General features: G+C 39.5%; 1 protein-coding gene across 2 annotated transcripts in view; it reads right to left on the reverse strand.

The window, feature by feature from the left end:
- SUPT20H (SPT20 homolog, SAGA complex component) overlaps nucleotides 1–23065 on the reverse strand; it is a 68305-nt gene that overhangs the window by 36200 nt on the left and 9040 nt on the right. For both annotated transcript variants that reach the window (XM_075199012.1, XM_075199011.1), the window contains exons 2-15: nucleotides 22806–22892; nucleotides 22655–22690; nucleotides 19278–19336; nucleotides 17580–17646; nucleotides 13390–13516; nucleotides 12823–12926; nucleotides 12321–12437; nucleotides 9253–9306; nucleotides 6487–6626; nucleotides 5568–5727; nucleotides 5412–5468; nucleotides 4031–4102; nucleotides 2712–2869; nucleotides 658–690 (exon numbers count right to left, since the gene is read on the reverse strand). In XM_075199012.1, the coding sequence (XP_075055113.1) occupies nucleotides 658–690; nucleotides 2712–2869; nucleotides 4031–4102; nucleotides 5412–5468; nucleotides 5568–5727; nucleotides 6487–6626; nucleotides 9253–9306; nucleotides 12321–12437; nucleotides 12823–12926; nucleotides 13390–13516; nucleotides 17580–17646; nucleotides 19278–19336; nucleotides 22655–22690; nucleotides 22806–22808 (1187 nt within the window). In that variant the 5' untranslated portion in view covers nucleotides 22809–22892. The remainder of the gene's footprint in view (nucleotides 1–657; nucleotides 691–2711; nucleotides 2870–4030; nucleotides 4103–5411; nucleotides 5469–5567; nucleotides 5728–6486; nucleotides 6627–9252; nucleotides 9307–12320; nucleotides 12438–12822; nucleotides 12927–13389; nucleotides 13517–17579; nucleotides 17647–19277; nucleotides 19337–22654; nucleotides 22691–22805; nucleotides 22893–23065) is intronic.

The following is a 23065-nucleotide window of genomic DNA, read 5'->3' on the forward strand; positions in this document are numbered from 1 at the left end:
TATTCATAAATGAAGCCTGACTACAGAATGTGCTAATGACATATATACCTATTTCTTGCAGCATAATGAAGAGTAAGAAGACATTGTCGCTGAAGCAAAAAAAACAAAAAAAAAACAAGTCCAGCACATTAATTCAAGCATTTTTAACCCAAAAATAAAACCTTAAAAATTATGATTTTTGTCCGAATATCTATTCACACAAAACTATGCTTCCTTAAAGCTGTGAATGTAATACAAATCTAAATTTTGATACTAGTGTTCTGTCATGGTGCTGCTTATCAGCTTGGATTTACTACGCAAAAACATTTAAGTAAACCATCTGCCAGACACCAGTGTACACTAGTTTTAGTCTCCACGCTAGATTGCTTCTTGTAGTGACTGGCAAATCCCGTTCCTCCAGAGTGGATATCCCATTGTCTACCAAAGAAGTTCTAAAAAAGTCTGATTCAAAACACATGGCTTAGTAAAATATAGATCCAGTTACCACGTTATGCCCATTTCAATTAATTCACCAATTAAGAAACACTTACATGAATATTACACAACAGTACTGCTGAAAATATAATGGGTGATCCACAAGTATAAGAATCATGATCAATAGTGATATTTATATCATGTGAAGTTTAAAAGAAAATCCATAAAAAATAGCGCACTCACCTATCAATATCAATTTTAGATCCAATAAGAAATCTGAAAGAAAAATACAAATAACCGTCCAGTTAATTGTACAGAGTGTTGATTTCTACAATCAGATTTATAAATATATGTCATGCTAACAAAGTTGAGCAAACAAATACCAAATGCAAAATAATGATAATGTGCAATATTATAACAAAAACTGGACAATAAAGCTTGTTACACTTATCCGATTGGATAATAAAATCTAGACAGCATTGATTGGCATGTTTGATAAGGGTTGTAATTAACGGAAAACATGCAAAAACTAGGTTCTATCAGGAGAGGTAATTTCCCATAATACACACCAAAATCTACAGAAACCTGTAAAAAAAAAAAAAAAAAATAATAAAAAAATAAATAAATGTACAAACATAAATGGATTCCTGTATTAGTAAAACCAGTGGCATAACTACAGGTACAGCAGCAGCTGTGGATGCCAGTGGTAAAGGATCTTTAATTTATGGGTGGCCTGCAGGACTGAAGAGTGGTTCAGCATGCACTTCTTTAACATTGTATACACAAAGAATTACACAGACACTGTTCGTAAAAGAGCAGGCAGCCGACCTTTCTGCATTCTCCTCATATAAAAAGTCCTGAAGTGACAGAGCAATAGCCTACAGAGGGAGAGACCCAGATGAAGAAAAGGGTGTATGTCACAAAGGGCAGGTCTGTCTCTGCTCGTCTTGTACGTACATGTTTGTTTCTTTATCTGTTCTGTCCCGTGCATGTGCTTTTTGCGGTACAAATAGACTGCACTCTATTTGTTTGGAAGTCTTGCCCTGACAGCAGCCAGAGGTGCTAACAGAGGTGGTAACAGTGGCAGTCATTGGTGCGATGAACACGTTTCTGACATCAGCAACTTCGACAAAATAATGCCGATTGCTCTAATTTAGACAAGTAGGAAATAGTGACTTACTGGAAAAGTAACACAGACCAATTCCGGCAACCCTGCTAACAACCCCGACTGTAGAACATGGCGGCACTCAGAGGGACGTCACTTCAAATAGCGTCAGTTACATTGCTAGTTAAGGGGGCAATGCGAGGACCCGTCGGCTGTATAATGTTTTTTACAAAGGGTTTAACATTATAGAGCCGGCAGGTCCACGCATTGCCCCCTTAACACTAGCAATGTAACTGACGCTATTTGGAGCGACGTCACTCTGAGTGCCGGCATGTTCTACAGTTGGGGTGATAGCAGGGTTGCCGGAATTGCTCTGTGTCACTTTTCTAGTAAGTCACTATTTCCTACTTGTCTAAATTAGAGCAATCGACATTCTTTTGTCACTGTTACTGATTTCGGAAATGTGATCTTCGCTGTCACATACCCCATCCGCAAGTAATGAATGGGGTTGGATTGGAGTTAGATGTTGAGCTAGAGATTAAGTTAAACCTATGTGGTTTGTGGCCGCAATGAAAAGTTTGGTATGATGCCTCGTTACATCGGTGGTAGTCATTATCACAAAGCTGACAACCCCGACATGTAATAGCCCGACATGACATGATTAGACAGAGGGTGACAGCTTGAAAAGGAGACTTGAAATATTTCCGATGAATAAACATCCCGGCAGCCTGCAATGATGTCAGTTTCAAGCTCCCTACTGTCATTTGTGCTGTTAAGCTGGTAATTTAAGGTGGCGTTGGCTGTACAATGTTCTAGGCTTTGCAAAGAATATTTTACAGACGGCGCCTCCTTAAATTACCAGCTTAACAACACGAATGATAGTGGGGAGCTCGAAACTGACGTCACTGCAGTCTCCCGGGATGTTCATTCATCGGAACGGTTTCAAGTCTCCTTTTCAATTTGTCCCTATTACCACGCTGACGTGCATGTCACCTTTGGTCTAATCATGTTGGGCTATTCCATGTTGGCGTTGTTAGCTTCTTGAGAAGGTACACAACCCAGTTACAATATGTTCCAAATTAAAACAGTATACTTTCTCAGTAGCAAAAATTGCAATAAGTAATCATAATATTAACCACATATGATATGAAATGAGATAATGCAATATATCAAGTCAGTCTGCGTAACTCACTGGGAATGAGGGTTGTAGAAGTTATCCTCTTCATCAGCTTTTGACATCTGCATTTTACCAAAGTACAAAGGATTGCCTACATTCTGGAAAATGGTCAACTTTGCCTTCTGGAAAGGGGTGCCCGTTTCACATTCAAAGAGATAATCCTCTTTTGTTTCCTGTTAAAAAAAAAAAAGACAGAAACTATAAGAACAAGAAAACAAATTAAGCAGCAGTCTAATTTATCTACTACAGTTTACGGTCTGAAACTTTTTTTTAAATGCACTGTATGAAAGACAGCAGCATCCTCTCGTGAAACTGAAAACTAACACCAGAATTTGTAATCTTGAAACTATAGCTTGAATATATTGTAGACGGAATTAATTATAGCTAAGATTAGAGACAGAGCTTCCCTTCTAGCACATAAATGGGGTAGAGGTAAAATGTTTTTTAGATATCCTATTAAACAAGTGCTGACAGGTGAGAGGGAAATTTGTTGAAATTGGTGGTCTGGCCATAGTAAATTACAGGCATGGTTTGAGTGAATATGGCTGACGCTTGTCCTGTTCTTAAAAGAAATGTTTAGAGGGATGTTATAAAGTCATAATGGGTTTACTACAAGACTTCAAGGGAGAGATTAGTTATAATAAGATACTATCCTTCAGGAAGAGGCTGCTGCTAAGACATCCAGGCTGAGTAAATTCTCTTCAACATCATTTGGAGTTTTGTAAAACATAAAGTGGTTCTTCAGTACCGAAAACAATTGTGCACCTCTAAGAATGAGATGGGCATCTCTAACGCTCTTATAAAAGGATGGAGGTTATATATAGGTCCTATTTTATTATAATTGGTTTGTAACCCTCAGGCACAACATAAGGGTACAATTTGGTGCATTTACACAAAGCTGAAAGCCAGGATCTTTTTCCAAATAAGCCACACACGCATCACATGTGGGAATATTAATAAAGTCAGTTAGAGGGTATTTTCCATTTGATTTATCTGCAACAGAATATTTCATCCGTGTGCATATTATATAATATCTAATAATTCTATCCTCGTTCAGTTGGTCTATTTTCATAGCACTTTTGCATCACCCAGCAGAACTGTGACTGAACCTGTTAAACAAGCAAAGTTGTCAGGCTTACCAAGCAGCTTCCATCAGCCAGAAACATCAGTCATATAAAAGAAATGACGGGTGACGCAACTGGGGGAAAATGTGTTTTTTATAATGCTCTACTAGAAGGTCTGCTTTCAACCTGGACTCACACTACACATGTGCACTGCATTATAACACAAATAATAAAATAAATATTGGCCAGAAAAGGGATTTAATTACTCACATCTGCTGGCCAGACAGTAGGTTGCGAGTCATCAAGTTTGATAGATTTTTCCACTTTTGCATATTTTTCAACCTAAGAAATGGAGAGAAGAATTTATTACAGTGCATACATAACACAGAGTGACCGTTAAAGCTCCATTAACATGCAAAGAACATTTTTGATCACCACTTTAAAATGGGCGTGAAAGAGGGGTGTGAGCGAGAAGACCAATCAAAAAACTCAGTGTCCGCTATTGTGGCTTCTTATTGGTCCTCCCGCTCACACAGCCCCTAACTAACTAACTGGTTTCAGCTGTGGGCTGAGACATGAACTATTGACCCCCAGGAGAACCGGCTGCATTGACCAGCCCCTGGGCTTACGGGGAGGGGATGGAGCCAATTAGCTCTAGGTGGTAGCGCAACTTCAAGAACAACTATCGTTATAATGTAATAGGATCGAAAGCTATAAACTAATACAACTGATTCTTAGTATATGTAACAGTGTAGCAATTATAAAACTGATGCCTTGAAAAGCTGAAATCATGAATTCCATGCAGCAGTGAAAAACCGATCTCCGAAATATTTATAAAGACGAATCAGTATTAGCGGCATTTTGTTCATGTTTTCCTCTGATTCGAAGAGCAGATAATACTTTTAGAATACAAATACAGCACTACACCATACCACAGCGATACAAAATGTCCTGCCACTTGAATTTACCATGCCAGGGCTCATTGGTGAGCCCTGGTGAACTCCCCCTTATCTAAACTAACTAAATGCTGCCAACGAATGGAGGATAAAACCCCAGTACCTAATGAGCACACACTGCTAAAGTCGCACATGCGCATTGCGAAGGGACCCAGCGCTGGATGAAGACAAACTTCTCCAGTGGCGATGGAGTCCATAAGACACTATTAATAATATGGCGTCAGTTTTGTTTGCTTTCTAAGGCTAGAGGTCAAAAGCAAAGCTTTTCACTGCTTGTTAAACTTGGGTCACATCGCAGGCAGCGCCTAACATCTGTTAATACTGCCCAATTGTAACTAGGTGCCATTTTTTTAAAAGCAGAGACTGGCATATTTCTTGTTATGTGGAGCTGAAATAAAACTTTATCCATAGGCACCAATACAACTTGGGCCACAGCGTCATAAAAGCAGTGACTCCTTCACATTATCAAGTAAAAACTTGTACGTATCCGCACTATGCAATTATCATTGGCTTACCAAGTAACCAAAACCAGATAAAATGGAAATAAAACTCTTTTCAAAATATCTATTGCTACAATTATTTACTGTTCACAATGCAGTCGGGGATAATTATAGAGATAATATTGTGCAATAACTGCCAGTAAATACAGTTTAACCACAAGGGACAAGTAAATTGGCAATCCCTGGCATACTCACATCCACTTCAGAGGGTACGGACAGCGAGCATGGGTTTTGTTTCCATATGTCAACACACTGAAAGATAATAAATCCATAAGCAAAAATCAATCAATTATATCAAATGGAATTAAAAAAAAATAAAAAATCCATATACTCATATGATAGAAAACGTACGATTCCAGTTTTGGATAGTTTGAGGTCAAAGTGAGGCTGTGTGTATTTCCTGTCCTTTCTTTTATGTAGATAATCCAGAAGTTTGAGCTGCGGAGGGATTGGGCAACTGGACAATTCTTGCTGCCTGTTCAGAGCTGGTCTTGAGTATCTTTTCAAACACCTTAAATAAAGAAAGAATTGAAACCATCAGTATTGTCCTATGAATTTAGCTCGTCCTGAAACAATTCTCTTTTACGAAAGGACTTGTGAAGGAGGCATCGGACGCGAAAAAGACCAGTAGACCGCAGGAACCTTACAAAATGTGTTTTGCTTTAAGCGAAACCATCAGTGGAATCACTGAAAATTTTGTAAAAATTGTAATACATTCTAGAATAAAGCAGCATACTTCTAATGGATGTCAGGATTATCTATTCCTGAAGACTAGACAGTGCACCCCCTCTGCAGCCAACAGATGCTCATGAATGATCTGCTCAGGCGAGATGCAAAGAGTGGAAAAGCAGGTAATGTCTTCATCGAAAACTTAGAAAAAAAACTAACATCACTGGTTATTAACCAACAACACAAAATAATGTTATAAATTTTGTTTCTGGCAACAAAAACAGCAAGGCAGGCAATGTTTTTGATCTCTTAGAAGTGCAATTTTTTGCCAGGCATACAGCATTTAGGAGAGCCCGTCTGGGGACACGAGCAATGAGAAGGTCAGATAAGACTATTACAGCATCGCTTTAGTACGTATTATTGATGATTTATTGAAGGAAAGTTCACAGTGTCTGCATTCTTTTACTTGACATGAATTAACCGTCTTTGAATTTCAAGTGCAATCCTTTTGACATCCAAAGTGTCACATAAATCTCTTGTCCTTTAGACTAAATTTAGCAACAGAAGAGGGAAGAAAAGAAGAAGAGCAGGCAATTCTCACCGTTTCATGGGACATGTGTTCATCTTCTGCTTGTTGAACAGCAACCGGTTTGTAGTGCAGGCCACGGATATTGATGGATCCAGGCATAAAGGCTCAGCAGTTGCCAGAATTAGTTGGCTCTCCAACAGCAACTTGTCTTCCTAGATATAGGCAACAGATGTAGTATTAAGTGGCAGCAGAACAATTCATAATTAAACTGGGAGACCAAATGTCAGTGTACCATTTTCTGGGACCACAAGAGAGGCAGATCCCAGTAGAATTTGTACCGCTTATCTGACACACAGAGGAAACCAAACCCAGACACAAGCTCAAATGAGATCTCCAAGGCTGGATTGGGTACACTGTAATGTGTCAAAGCAAAAGAAACCTTAAAAAAAATAATACAATTTTTATATTGCTGTTTAAGTACAAGCAGCTATTTTATGGGCTAAACCAATACTCAGCCCATCTGTGAGACATGGTGTACAAATATGCTTCAGTAATATAACTAGTTCCTAGTGAATTGATAGGGTGCATTGTCATGAATTTTGGTCCTACTCACATAATGGCTGTCTCCAATCGGAGTAGGCAACCCGTACACTTTAATGGACCAATAACTCAACCAAGTTCAGTTATTTCATAGAGCTATATAAACAATCCCAAAATATATTTAAAAGGAAAAATATAAATAAGGCCTGAAGATTATGGGATAGACCTTAGAGGAAGCCCTTTAATCGGACTTCCTTTTAATAATGCTGGCCACATATACAGATATATAGGAATTGGCACAATATGACCCGTGTGTGGAGCATGATGCCAGAGAAAGATCTAATCAAACTCAATGAGAACACGATTAGGCAAACTGCATGGGGTCGGCAGATGAAGGCATTGTTATATGGTTTGTCCAGGAGCAAAAGTACTTTTTTTTTTTTTTTTTTTCCTGCTTTGCTCTCCTTACTGACTTTCAAGTGAATGTGCTGCAGCAGCAGAAGACCACACTGGGTTTCATTCCTGTCAGCTAAGAGCAGAAAACAGGCTAGAGTGGGCACAGGGCCACCAAAACTGGACAGTTAAGATTGGAAAAACGTTGACTGTCTGACAAACCTCGATTGCAGACGCAACATGCAGATAGTAAGATCAGAATTTGGCATAAACACATGAACCCATCCTACCTTGTGTCAACATTGCAGTTTGGTGGTGTAATGGTGTGGGGAATGTTTTCTTGGCACACATTAGGCCTCTGAATACCAATTGAGCATTGCTTAAAAGCTACAGCATATTGTAGCTGACCATATGCTTCCCTTTATTGCCACAGTCTACCCATCTTCTAATGGTTACTTCTAGCAAGACATCGCACCATGTCATAAAGCACACGTCCGTCATTCCACGTCAGTTCAACCAGTGGTGTCCACCACCCATCTCAGATTTGTTCGAAATTTTTTTAGTTGAGAAGATGTCAAAACAACTATTTCTACCAAACATCTCGACTCAGTTGATTAAATATTGATTTTTCAATTTATTAAACAATTTACTAATCACGGCTTCCTTATCAAGTTTATTTGAAGTATCACGGATGTTTATTAAGGAATCACCACAAAATTTGGACCCCTAAGGTAACTCTTCCTCCCGAATCCAAAAATCCAAACCAAAATTACTTTATCTGCCTCACGTTTTGCGTTACAGAAAAAAACGCACGTTTTTTCAAATAGAATTAAAAAAAGCTAGGTTCAATTAACATTTGGGATCTCATTTTTTTTTTCTTTAGGTGCTTACAAAAGGTATACATTACTACCACAAAAAAAACCAGCAGGGTACTGCTTCATAGTGGAGAAAGAAAATAATGAAGTTGATGCTCGATGACTGGTGTACAACGCAACGATGAGGTTTTGCCTCGATTCAGATCCGAGGGTGTGCGGAGATACCAAGCCAACTCGCGAGCCTACTCGGATCCCCCAAGTTCGGGTGGGCTCTGTTTTCAGAAAAATCTCTAGTCCAGCCAGGTCATACTGCCAACATCATCAAGTATAACCAAAGTAGCGCAAGGCGAGGGGTTGTCCGTCAATAAGAGGACTTATATTTGGCAACTGGTTACAATAGGACAGGGATTATATTTGCAAAAGAGAATCTTGAGGGGAAATTCCATTGGCCGCGTTACTCGTGAAAGCAACGCGGCCCGCACACTATTACCATTAAAATTATCGTACTAACGTGGATTTCTGCTTGAGGCTCTCATGGGTAAAGCGGCCAATTGAATTCCCCACTTAGAGTCTACTGTGCATATTCAACTTAACAAAAGCACATAGGTGTTGTCCTATAAGGAAACAAATGTACCAGGTCATAATTCAGTTTTTCTTTTTTAATTAAACAACTGCCAACTAAAAGTGGTCTCCATAAAAGAAATGTAACAACCTCACTAGCATTAATAAAAATCATTCAGTTAAATGTACTTCATTGCCAAAAATAGGGAATGACAAAAAAAAGGCATGTTCTAAATTCTACTCTGTAAAGAGAAGAGCATCATCTATGCATCCGGACCCCAAGTGAGATCACGGAATCAGTTTTGAGGGGCCGCTAATTGTCAGACATGCAATACATTCTACTGGGAGCTGTCTCTAGTGGTAACACAACAGTGATACACTGACACATGGGGTCCTACTAGTAAAAGAGGATTGTGTCCCATCGCTCTACATTAGGTAAGGTACATTTCAGCAATATAAATGTCCAGGTTAGGTTTTGTTTTTAATTAACAAAATGAAAAACAGACTCTTTCTTGACATAAAATGTTACCTGTGTCCACTTGTGATTGTCACTGGTGATAGCATGTATATCAGAAACTAGTGTCTGGGGAGAAGAGAGAAACAGATGTATATGAGTAAGTCATATTTACAGAGAACATTCTATTCTGCTTGGTCAGTTTTCTGCTCAACATTTACAGATCCAGCATTTTAAAATTAAATTCCGTGTCACACATGGTATGAAAACCTCACACAGCAAAACACTTAAACATCAAACTGTAAAATTGTTGCATTTCATCTTATTTTATATGGACACATACACACACTTATTTTGTTTAATATAGATACTGTTGCAAGTTATCATTATCTTATATCTGCTTTATTTGCACATAATGTGTTGTTATTTACAGTGGAATATGTAATATAATAATTGTCTGTGCAGTGCCTTTTATAAATCCCCTCACAGCATCCTACAATACAACTATAATTAATAATGCCGTATTAGAGCTCCTGATAGGACTGCTGATCACATCCTACCACAGGCCAAATCGTAGCCAGCTGTTGATGTTATGGGCAGAGGAGACCGAGTACAAATCATCACAACCTAAACTATCAGCAATGATTCCACAATGGCAGCTGTCTCTCCAATGTACTCATGTCATGTAGATACATGTTTATCCCTTATCAAATATCCACTGTCTAGCAGCTTTTTGTTTATAATGTTGATTGATTTATATACCTACAGACTGACTAAAGGCAAGAACAGAATTGTAACAAACATTTAGGATATTTAAACATAGCTCAAATATTACAAACACTGATGATCTGTTAGCTAGTTTATGTGTCACATTCACCTTTCTTTTGACTATCGATATTCCATATTATTTCTCTTTCTACAGAGTTCAACCTTTTCAAGCTGACTAGTCTGCTAATAGGCATTACACATTTATCCTGCAACAGTATATTGGGTTTACCTAGACACTGTTATTATTCCTTATACACAGTGTATGGCCTATTTACGCAGTTTTAATAACTGGACAATTCCATCATCTATAACATGTTATCATATTTATGCTAAATATTTCAAAATGACGTTACTGTCTCAACCAATTTAGCAGTAAGCACATTCCAAGCTCAATAATACAGCCCTACTAAACTACTAGTGAGCGTTCTCAAAGTCGCTAAGAGGTGACCTCCTATTCTTTAAACTCTCCTTCTCTTCATTTCTGATGTGGTTGGAACCAAAATATCAAATGGAATCTGTGCCTCCCTTACACTTACTTAACTTATAACCCAGGAATCTGCCAGCACTTCCCGCTGCTTAGCTGCTTCCTTGTTTATAGGATCTTTATGACAGCTAATACAAAAAAGAAGAAGAAAATCCCAGCAAGGCTGTGCTCCATGTAGATTACAAGGAGGAATCAGCCCTACTTGCTTGCTCTGAAGGCCAATAATAATAATAATAAAAAAAGTTATTTTGAATCAGCCAGGTTTGTCAGGGAAAGTCATAACCCAGGATCGCAGTCAAGGGCTGTAACAGAGAACAGCCAGAACCCTGTACAAGTGCAAAGCATTACAGTCAGCACTGCACCATGGTCCTAAGGCAAGTACGGACTCTCTGGAGTAGAGAGGGATATAGGGAAATATGTAAACTATTTTAAAGGAAATATAAGTTTTTTCATAACCCAACATCCAATAATGTTCTTGTTTTTTAAAAAAAATTAAAATTAATTAATAATAGAGACTGTCCCATTTCAAAGTATGTTAAAACAGTGGGTTAATTTAATAACCTGTAAATCACCAGAGATTCATTGCTTTCTTCCAATGTATAGTTACACAACTGTTGTCACAAAGGACATGCTAAATGGCAAGAACACACACACATATAGATATAGATATATATATATATATATATATTATATTATATTTATTATTACTCAATAGTATAGTGCTCGCTGTGGGCCAGTATTTGCTGGTTTAATACACAGGAACTTCTCCTCCCCGCTTCCTCTGAAGCTGGTCACATGTACTACAAGCACTGGTTTGCAGAGTATGTGACCATAACATGAATGATCACTGCTCCTTCATCTCTCCACAGTAAAGGAGAGGCACGGCCGTTTTCACAGTGCATAGATTTTTCCTGCTAGACAAATGTGTCACTATACCTAATTGTAATCTCAGATTGTCCTACATGTGATCAAGAGGAAACACTAGGGGGGAAATAAAGAGTAATTAAGGAACAACATCCTCTGTCCTCCCATGAAAGTGGCAGCCATTTTCTTGTAGTATAACTAGTGAATATCTGCTAGAGGAGAAACAGGGGCGAGGTGTGCATCAGTGAGAGGGAAGGACAAACAGCACAGCAGCATGACCAGCCCACAAAATAAAAGAATACAGTCATGGGTTACTGATGTAAATGTACACGACATAGACTTGAGGGAGATGCAGGAACACAGGGGACATGAAGGAGAGGTCATTGGACACAGGAGAGGTGGGGCACAATGTAAGATAGCATTCCATTATTTCATTTCTTTTAGATTATACTATATAGTGTTAAAAAACCCATCTATAATTAATTGCACACTTTCAAAATCCCTAAAGCTTCCCTGCCGTTCCCTTCCCATTTCCATAACAGAACTTTTAAATTCCCACTTCGACCACCGAGTGTGATATATACATCTTTATAGAAAAAAAACCACTTTTCTTTTTAAAATATTAGCTCCAGTGCTAAAAATAAAGGTTTAAAATGTTTCAATAAACTGCACAAGTGGATCTTACATTCCAAGACATGAACTTATAAATTAGCATATGATTAAAGTGATGGAAAAAAATATGGTTTTATTCACATCAGTTTCCTAGAATTTCTTCCTTGCTGTCTGTTTGCAATAGAAATATAACAGAGAAATAACAGGCTGCCCATTATACAGAACCATTTGGGGAGGGTGTATGGTCAATAACACTCAGCAAAAAGTCTTGATAGTTTGACCAGCTCAGTCTTTTAATGGAACATGGTTTTTTACCTCCAGCTGCAATTCGGCACAAACGGCCTTTTAGGCAAACTCTAAGCAATGTAATGAAAAGCTCCCTCTGCCCAGAAGATAGATATTGGGTAACTCTTACCTGCATTGTTGGACGTAGAAGAACATGCCTGGTTTGATATGTTGGCGACTTTAAATTGCCAGACTGCCTGTAGTCACGTATTTCGGTTATCACACAACCACAATGGAAAATATTTACCTGTATATCAAACAAAAGTTAGAGTTATAAGGCTGAATATCACTCTTATAGTGGTACACCATAGGTGTGTTGCTATTCTTTCAGTATGTATCACCTTGTTGGTGTTGGGAAATTTATAACATGTTACAGGTAAAATACAAGACATTACTCTATTTGTGAAGAAGTTCTGAAATAGACATCTCATAAAACTAATTATATATATATATATATATATATATATATATATATATATATATATATATATATATTACACATTAAAGATCTGACTCAAAGATGGGATCAACACCTTTAGCATTTATCTTTTTATTCCTATACCTAAAAGCTATAAAGCCAGGGTCAAGCAGCTTCTGTATCCAACTAGAATTGAATAAATTTGTTTTCAAACCTGCGATTTTTCCAGAAGATCTACTAAAATTGGTGGCAATTCCTCTGCGTCTATATATTCCAACAGCTCCCCTTCATCGTAAGGCAGCCGGATGGTTTCAGAATCTGATGGAAATAAAATATTACACCTTTATCACACATTGCAGACAGGCTACCTGCTCTCTCCAGTAACAGGAAATCTGGTGTCACTTGCCCCATACCCACAACGTTCTCTCCCAGGGATCTGTTTCTGAATCTGATACACTACAATTTACAAACCTTCCTGGCAGCTCTCACAGATAGCAGTATATAGACAGTACTGTTCTACATAAACAAACTTCTCTGCATGCAAAGTAAGTGGGAAAACTTGTGTACTACAAGGAATAATGACAACCCCCACAGTAAATTACAGATATAAGACATCACCTCGGATTTCTGCCTACAGCTTTATGATTTTGTATGGTCACAGAACGACTCTGTTATTTCAATATAATGTACATTAGGGAATGCATTATCACATATATATCATACTACATCTTCCTTTCCATCTGTACATCTTTATTGATGAGATGTCAGAATGTACTGGTACCTGATCCATTCTTGCCCCGTAGCATCAGTGAATAGCCTTCATTTCCAGGATACAGGTTGACCACCAAGCATGACAGAGACTCCTGCATTACCAGCTTCTCCAGGAGATTCACATTGCGTCTTAGATTCTGTTACAGAAGAGCAGAGTAAGAAAATGATTCAATGTTACACAAAAATGATAAAAGAAGACCTCCAGCAGTACGACCTGGAAATCATCATCATCTATTTATATAGCGCCACTAAATCCGCAGCGCTGTACAGAGACCTTACTCACATCAGTCCCTGCCCTATTGGAGCTTACAGTCTAAAGAGCGAGCGAGAAAAAAAGAGCGAGCGAGAAAAAAAGAGCGAGCGAGAAAAAAAGAGCGAGCGAGAAAAAAAAAAGAGAGAGAGAGCGAAAAAGAGAGAGAGCGAGAGAGCGAAAAAGAGCGAGAGAGCGAAAAAGAGCGAGAGAGCGAAAAAGAGCGAGAGAGCGAAAAAGAGAGAGAGAGCGAAAAAGAGAGAGAGAGCGAAAAAGAGAGAGAGAGAGCGAGAGAGCGAAAAAGAGCGAGAGAGCGAAAAAGAGCGAGAGCGAAAAAGAGCGAGAGCGAAAAAGAGAGAGAGAGAGAGAGAGAGCGAGAGAGCGAAAAAGAGAGAGAGCGAGAGAGCGAAAAAGAGAGAGAGCGAGAGAGCGAAAAAGAGAGAGAGCGAGAGAGCGAAAAAGAGAGAGAGAGAGAGAGAGAGAGCGCGAGAGAGCGAAAAAGAGAGCGAGAGCGAGAAAGAGAGCGAGAGCGAGAAAGAGAGCGAGAGAGAGCGAAAAAGAGAGAGAGAGAGAGCGAAAAAGAGAGAGAGCGAAAAAGAGAGAGCGAAAAAGAGAGAGAGATAAAGAGAGAGAGAGAGATAAAGAGAGAGAGAGAGAGATAAAGAGAGAGAGAGAGAGAAAAAGAAAGAGAGAGAAAAAGAAAGAGAGAGAGAGAGAGAAAAAGAAAGAGAGAGAGAGCGCGAGAGAGAAAAAGAAAGAGAGAGAGAGAAAAAGAAGAGAGAGCGAGAGAGCGAAAAAGAAAGAGCGAGAGAGAGACAAAAAAAGAAAGAGAGAGAGAGAGCGCACGAGAGGGAAAAAAAGAAAGAGAGCGAGAGACAAAAAAAGAAAGAGAGAGAGAGAGCGAGAGGGAAAAAAGAAAGAGAGAGAGCGAGAGACAAAAAAAGAGAGAGAGAGCGAGCGAGAGGGAAAAAAAGAAAGAGCGAGAGACAAAAAAAGAAAGAGAGAGAGAGAGCGCGAAAAAAAGAGGAAAAGAGAAAAAGAGAACATTTAGTACATTTAAAAATAGAGTTTCTTAGGTTTGTACTAGGTAGATAAACTGGCAGCACATTCTGTTCACCCATTGAGCAGAACTGTGAGGAGTATTCAAATCCCACCAGTTCCCGTGGTTTCTAACACAGGTGCTGATTGGACGGTACCACGGCCCTGGCAGACACGGCCTTTGTCAGAAACTAACGCATTGCTGCTTGCACCGCCAATTCTACTGGTTCTTGACCGGAACCGGCGCAGGTGGTGGCGAGTTCCCCTGACACAGACAGTTCTGCTAGTTGCAGGAAGGTTAGTTCTGTGCTTGGTGGAACTTTCCATTATTATTTCCGTACACTGCAGTAACCAGGTTTAATATATATTTTATTATTATTTATTTTGTTACGGTTTGGACTGCTTGCTATTAAGGTCTTCTTTGTATCTGTTGATTCGTACACATCATCCCATATAATCTACTATTGTAGGAGGACTACACAGCGATGGAATATTGTGAAGCATTACATAAAAATGACATAGTAATTTCAATTTAATAGTTAATTTTATTATTACGTTCTGTCTAAAGGCTGTGGTGCAGTCATATAGTCAAGAGCAATGAGGATGCCCTCTAGTGTTCACACCAGGAAGTAGAGCAATGTTAATTTAATTAAACTATTGTCTATAAAAAGAGAGAGCTTCAACTGCATAAACACCACAATTCATTGAAATCTTTAGAACAGGGTGTTAAAGCTCTGATTAGAAAATTTAGGACATGGGTCAGTTACAGGTAAAGTTCTTTACACTAAGTGCATAAATAAAGATAAAGTCCAAAAGTATTTAAAAATAATCAGACAGGCTGCAGGTAATACATGAGATGACATTCAGCAACACAAGCTTAACCACTTTGCTTACAACGTTTCTGTTCAGAGGATGGCTTGTCCATGCGAGAACAGTGTGTGGACATGTCATTAATACCACCAGTAAGGGACCTATTGATCTTGAAGCTGTGCCACTGTCATTGCCCATGTGCATAACATCTAAATAGGTGCCACATAAGTGACCACGAGAAATTAGGGTCTGCATTATTTGCTGATTTGTACTGTATTTGTTCCTATTTCATGCTATGTACATTGTCCAAACAGAGCATGAAACAGGAACAAATACAGTACAAATCAGCAAATAATGCAGACCCTAATTTCTCGTGGTCACTTACGTGGCACCTATTTAGATGTTATGCACATGGGCAATGACAGTGGCACAGCTTCAAGATCAATAGGTCCCTTACTGGTGGTATTAATGACATGTATTAAATACAGTGGTCAGTGATCACTCCACACTCCAGTCGTGTTGCACTTTGACAAATGCAGACCTAGCACTTGGGTCTTTTTTTCCAGATTGTTAAGACATACACAGAATAATAGACAACAATGACTTCCCAAGACTAAGGGGTAGATCAATTCTCCAGACCTGAACAGGGAGAAGGTACAAACGAACACATGCGTTACTCATTTACTAAGCACTAATTTCCATACACACTATACTGATAGAAAACATGGAGGAGACGCATCTTCTCTTCTGTAAATGCATCATACAGGAGATGTATTAGATTGTATCCCCAGCATACTTTTTAATGCTTTTCTGGGCAGATGCGTTATACAACATTTTGCAGAAAGCAGGTCAGTAAAATGTATCCATCATGTAGTGCCTTCTATCATGCCCTCACTTGTTTAATTTCAACTTCCTTAATTTTCTGTACTTTTTTCACTTAAAATAATGTTTGTTCAACTTCATATCATTAGACATCACGGCGGACGCTTCTATGACAGCGCTGCAACTGCTGTACAGTACAGTGCCGCTATGTAGAGGCACAGTTTAGCCCCCGTTCTTCGCGGAGGGGAGGGGTTTCTGGAGAACCAGAAACCCCCCCCCTGCATGCGCCCCTGAATGGAAACAGGAATAGTTGAATAAATGTGGAGTGCTCAACCCCTAAAAAAAAAAAATCAAACGCACGTCCAGCTACGCCTACTAAGACGGTATGGAGTATTAGGAGTGGTAGCACCACCTAAGACAAATACAAAGCTGTAAACAAAAACATAAATACCATGTACATTTGAACTCCACAAACATGTTAATGAGTATAAATAATGCATTAATAGTAAAAGAAAACGGATGCAAATTACCATCTAAGGGTAAGTTCACAACTACGCAGTTCCTTAATGTCCATTTATTTATTAAAAGATCATTTAAGAGCAGCAATCATTGTCAAGGTCGTGGTTAGAGCCCTTGATTCTGCATTTTAACCTAGTGCTGTGCATATTTCACGTGTGAAGAAAAACATCTTAAAAACCTGCACAATAAATAATAAATGTCATCTTCTTTAACCACTACAGTGTGTGACAGAGCCATAGGCAGCTGAAATAATTAGTCAAGGACCACCCTTAGCTATCTGGAGCCATGAAGTCATTGTATGTCTACATGTCCTACTAATCTGTTCCATACGCATTCCAATCGGAACACTCCAGAAATACCTGGAAGAAAATAAAATACATGCTTCAAATATTTAAATAAATACTGGGAAGCAGCGGGAGTCACCGTTTCCAGCCAAAATAAAATGAATGTACACGCTGGAGGTTACCCTGACATTGAGAGGAGATGAAGTCATATTTAGAGTGTAGCAAATTCAAAACAATAATATTTCATATTTCATGCACAAGAGAAAAAGCTTTCATCACAAACAATACGGACATTTTGCACCATATATAATAGCAAAATAGTATTTTTGCAATAGTAAAAATTTTACCCCTTTCCTATTTTGTAAATATTAGGAAGCCTGTTTTTTGTTTTTTTCCCGTTTATCCTTTCAAAACAGAGAACTTTTGGATTACAGTACCTGATGGCCAACAAGCATACAGAACAATAGCCAAATTTACCTTTACTTCCGGTTCCTTTTCACATTCTTCTATATACAAGTCATAGAGCTTATGGAACACAGATTTTCTAGAAGAGAAAGAAAATGCATATGTTCTGTTATATACTCTTAATACTATGCATTTTTGTAGTGCAGACTTCAAAAACCTAACTATGGGCCTGATTCATTAGTGATCTTATCTTGTGCAAAAGTTAAGGGGCCTGATTCATTAAGGATCTTAACTTAAAAATCTTATTTAAGTCTCCTGGACAAAACCATGTTACACTGCAAGGGGTGCAAATTAGTATTCTTTGCACATAAGTTAAATACTGACTGTTTTTTCATGTATCACACAAATATCAACTTTAAATTTCAGTGTACAAATAAGCCATCAAGTATTTGTGTGCTACATGAAAAAACAAACAGTCAGTATTCTGTTTTGCACATAAGTTAAATACTAATTTGCACCCCTTGCATTGTAACCAGGGTCAGATTAACCATAGGGCTAACTGGGCTACAGCCCAGGGGCCTATGGCATCCAGGGGGCCCTTGAAAGTGCTCAGCAGCAGTATTGATCGGTCGGGGGCGCCCCCGGCGCGATCAGTGCTGCTGAGCACTTTCACTGCGGTCCTTCTCCGGCACGCTGTAGTCTCCTTAATGAGGAGATCTCGTGGGTCTCACTCTTACGAGATCTCCTCAGTAAAGAGCATACAGCGCGCCGGAGAAGGAGGCAAGTGCTGGGGGGGGGGGGGGGGCCCTCACGGGGGAATGGAGGCCCCCTTAGCCCAGGGGCCTCCATTCCCTTAATCCGGCTCCGATTGTAACATGGTTTTTGTCCAGGAGCCTTAAATAAGAAGTTTCTTAAGTTAAGATCCTTATTGAATCAGGCCCAAGATGCTTATTTTTAAGAAGAAACGGGGAGATAAGAGTGAAGTTAAGATGGATTTTCATCTTAACTTAAGAAATTCTTCACTTACGCAGTGGATTTTGCTTCTTATCTCCCTTTTCTGAGCATGCACAGAGTGGATTTGCTTAAGATAAGCAAAAAAGGCAGATAAGACCACTAATGAATCAGGCCCTATATCTTTATTTAGATTTAGCAGGGCAAGACAAAACTGCAAGTTGCCTTAAATAAAGCACCTGCTATCAACATTGACAAGGGCAGCATGGTGGCACAGTGGTTAGTATTGCTGGCTCACAGCACTGGGGTCATTCTGGTTAATTGGCCTATGAAAAAAATGGATGTTTTGTAGAAATTATCAGGACTGAAGATATGGGAGATACGGTTGTGATATTTGATTTACTTGTCTACGTTATTATTTTGCAGAGTGGCCTTTCCATGCTGGTGAATAGGGGTCGATGTGACAGTGTGGACACACAGTAGCTTCCTGCTAATATATCTACTGGCACACAGCTGCATATACTTTCTTACAAATGTAATTACATTCCCAGAAAGAGCAATTGAAACCAGCAATAAAAACCAGGAAACTTGAGAACTGGTAGGTATGAGGAAAACAAAAGATGATGTTAGCCTGAGAACCTTGTGGACCAAATTGAGCTTAGAAAGAAAGATGCACGGTAGAAACAGCCCTAGAATATAAAACATTATCCATGGAATGGTCACATTATTACATGTGAAGCCACTGATCATTGTAAAATAGAACAATACTGTGTATGTCACATGCTCAAAGCTGTATAGCAAGAGATCACTGACAGTTACCTTCCTCCGGATGAATGCTTGCGTTTTGGAGGTCTCTGTCTGGCACTCTCTATGATATACTGGAAAACAGAAAACACAGTTCTCAAACAAATCTCATTGCTTTAGGGTTTTTCCCTCATTGGTATAAATTTTTGTAAAAATGCTGGCAACTTATTTGCAAAAAAGGCTTTTGTATACTTTAAGTTAAACTGCTATGCACTCCAAAACTTAATTTTTATATGGATACAATGAGGGTTTTATCCCCTCCATAAATTTGATTACCCTAATAAGCAATAAACATGGATACAATACCATGCCCTAGCAATACACAGCTGTTTTGGATTTTCCCCCTGCTGACCCTAGTGTTTGGATTACTCAGGAGCTGTCTGTTTGCTGGTTATTATACAGTTTCACGGTTCCCAGGTTTTAACTCTACTGAGCTCCTGTGTTCTTCTGGCTTACCACAATGTTCTACACTGTAATATAATAGTATAGTACATTGTAGTGCACTGTAATATTGTAGTATAGGATATTCTATTAAGCCAGGAGAGCACTGGGAGCCAGGACTCAGGAACAGCCAAATGGAAAAATACGCAGCTGCTTGCCTGCAGCCTCCATAGTTCCAGGCACTGGGGATTGTGCTGAAAAGTCTAAAGACTGAGAGTTGTACTACCTAAAAGAAAGAGTGCTCTGCTTCTCATTTCCTCTCTGTATGCCTGAGGGAGCTCTCAAGGTATGTGCGCTACAGCCTAAGTGTGGTATGACCCATTAAGTGTGGCTCACCTATTCCTTGTATGCTCAGCAGTGTTCTGAGAGAATGTGCGCTACTGCCTAGTCTGTGACTGTATACCTGGAGGTGTTCTGAAGGTGTGTGTAATACTGCCTAGTCTGTGACTGTATGCCTGGATTTGTTCTGAAGGTGTGTGCGATACTGCCTAGTCTGTGACTGTATACCTGGAGGTGTTCTGAAGGTGTGTGCGCTATTGCCTAGTCTGTGACTGTATACCTGGAGGTGTTCTGAAGGTGTGTGCGCTATTGCCTAGTCTGTGACTGTATACCTGGAGGTGTTCTGAAGGTGTGTGCGTTACTGCCTACTCTGTGACTGTATACCTGGAGGTGTTATGAAGGTGTGTGTGATACTGCCTATTCTGTGACTGTATTCCTGGAGGTGTTATGAAGGTGTGTGTGATACTGCCTAGTCTGACTGTATTCCTGGAGGTGTTATGAAGGTGTGTGCATTATTGCCTACTCTGTGACTGTATACCTGGAGGTGTTCTGAAGGTGTGTGCGTTACTGCCTACTCTGTGACTGTATACCTGGAGGTGTTATGAAGGTGTGTGCGATACTGCCTATTCTGTGACTGTATTCCTGAAGGTGTTATGAAGGTGTGTGTGATACTGCCTATTCTGTGACTGTATTCCTGGAGGTGTTATGAAGGTGTGTGCGTTATTGCCTACTCTGTGACTATATACCTGGAGGTGTTATGAAGGTGTGTGTTATTGCCTACTCTGTGACTATATACCTGGAGGTGTTATGAAGGTGTGTGTGATACTGCCTATTCTGTGACTGTATTCCTGGAGGTGTTCTGAAGGTGTGTGCGATACTGTCTACTCTGTGAATGTATACCTGGAGGTGTTCTGAAGGTGTGTGCGATACTGCCTACTCTGTGACTGTATACCTGGAGGTGTTATGAAGGTGTGTGTGATACTGCCTATTCTGTGACTGTATTCCTGGAGGTGTTATGAAGGTGTGTGTGATACTGCCTATTCTGTGACTGTATACCTGGAGGTGTTATGAAGGTGTGTGTGATACTGCCTAGTCTGTGACTGCATTCCTGGAGGTGTTATGAAGGTGTGTGTGATACTGCCTAGTCTGTGACTGTATTCCTGGAGGTGTTATGAAGGTGTGTGTGATACTGCCTATTCTGTGACTGTATACCTGGAGGTGTTATGAAGGTGTGTGTGATACTGCCTATTCTGTGACTGTATACCTGGAGGTGTTATGAAGGTGTGTGTGATACTGCCTATTCTGTGACTGTATTCCTGGAGGTGTTATGAAGGTGTGGGTGATACTGCCTACTCTGTGACTGTATACCTGGAGGTGTTATGAAGGTGTGTGTGATACTGCCTATTCTGTGATGCAATGCCTAGATGATATATGCACTACAGCCTATTCTAATACCGCATGCCAGGAGGAGTGACTGTGAACATCTGTGCACGGCTTCCAATTCAGTGACTGTATGCTGTAATGGGACTACCGCCGTCACAGGGGGTGCAGCACCTACAAGACCTGTAAAGAAGCGGGGATCCAAAGATTGTGACAGTGATAGTTGCTGCAACTATTATTTCAGCACAATTGCAGTGAAGCCACATCATAGCTTCACTGTGCACGCTCAGAAGAGCAGAGTGGGACCTACAGGTGGACAGAGTGCATCACCTGGCTCCAGACTGTAAACCTGGGGGCGGTCTGAAGGTGTGCACACTGCTTCCCATTCTGTGACTGGGCCCTTTGGCTTTAGAAGAGCGTAGCCTGAGTGGATAGCATTGCATAAGTGGACTAGAGGTACAGGAAATCTAAATGCAGGCCTGTTTATGTGGGACTAAAGGCTTCAAAATAACTTCACCATAATGAAACATTCTGACATTGGAGAATATTCAAGTGTTACTACTACTTTATCTATTCCAGACCCAGTTTAGCACAATGGTTTCCCAAGACACATAAATGGTCACTTTGAAAAATGTGGTTAAAGAAGATCTAGTACCAGCTGTGATTGCAATATATATATATATATATATATATATATATATATATATATATATATATATATATATATATATATGTTTTAAGCCTAGCCTTACATATACAGATATATGTTTTCTCATAGGGATCAATGATCCATATATTTCCTTTAAATCTCATTGTGGTTTGTGGTCTTATGGAATCAAAACACAGCACGCAATAAAGTAAAGTCCTTGTCTAAATGACCCCTTAAGTATGGGTTGTTTCATAACTTTATATTAGCATAATGAAGGTCAACAGAGAGAACAGTAAATTCTCCAGTCCAATGTTTCATCAGACAGCCTTGAATGGTGGTGGCAGCTGCTGGAGAGCTGTCTGTGGCTGGCAGCCTTACCAATGTCTGTGGCTGGCAGCCTTACCAATGTCTGTGGCTGGCAGCCTTACCAATATCTCCAATGCTTCTATTGTGCAACAAAGTTTTCTCCTTTTTATAAATTTAATCTGAGCTGACAACATGCAGTCATGTATCCGACTCACTCCATGGAAAAATATATATATTTTTTTTTCAGAACAGGCTTCCCATCACGTTGCCACAGAAATATATATATATATTTGTAATAAAACAAGACACTTCAAAAGTAAAGAAAGAAAATCCTTACCTCAGCTCGATCCAGAGCCAATTCTAATGTCTGTTGCTGGAAGAAAGACAAAATTTGTTTTTTAGGATATCCAAGGTTTCTTACTTACTATTCACAAACTGAGAAACACTGACAGCTTATATTATAAATACTAAGAGCTCAGGATCCTCACCATTGTGGCCAAAGCTGGTCCGTTGAAGCCAGAGAGGTGGAGGTTACAGTAGGTGGATGAGCATGTTGATCTCTAGTGCTTAATGTGCTGCAAACATAAAATCCACAGTATTACAAAGAGAGATTAGACAGAAACTGAGGAAAAATATTACAGCAAGTTCTAAAACATCCTTCTGTATTTGGGTAATGGCAAGAGATTTCAGAGAAACTGCTGTCTCTCACCTCACTAGTCATTTTCATGCAGCGTCTTGTTCTCGGGGG

This window comes from Mixophyes fleayi, chromosome 2 (assembly GCF_038048845.1).
Source record: "Mixophyes fleayi isolate aMixFle1 chromosome 2, aMixFle1.hap1, whole genome shotgun sequence".
In the NCBI taxonomy this organism is placed as follows: Eukaryota; Metazoa; Chordata; class Amphibia; order Anura; family Limnodynastidae; genus Mixophyes; species Mixophyes fleayi.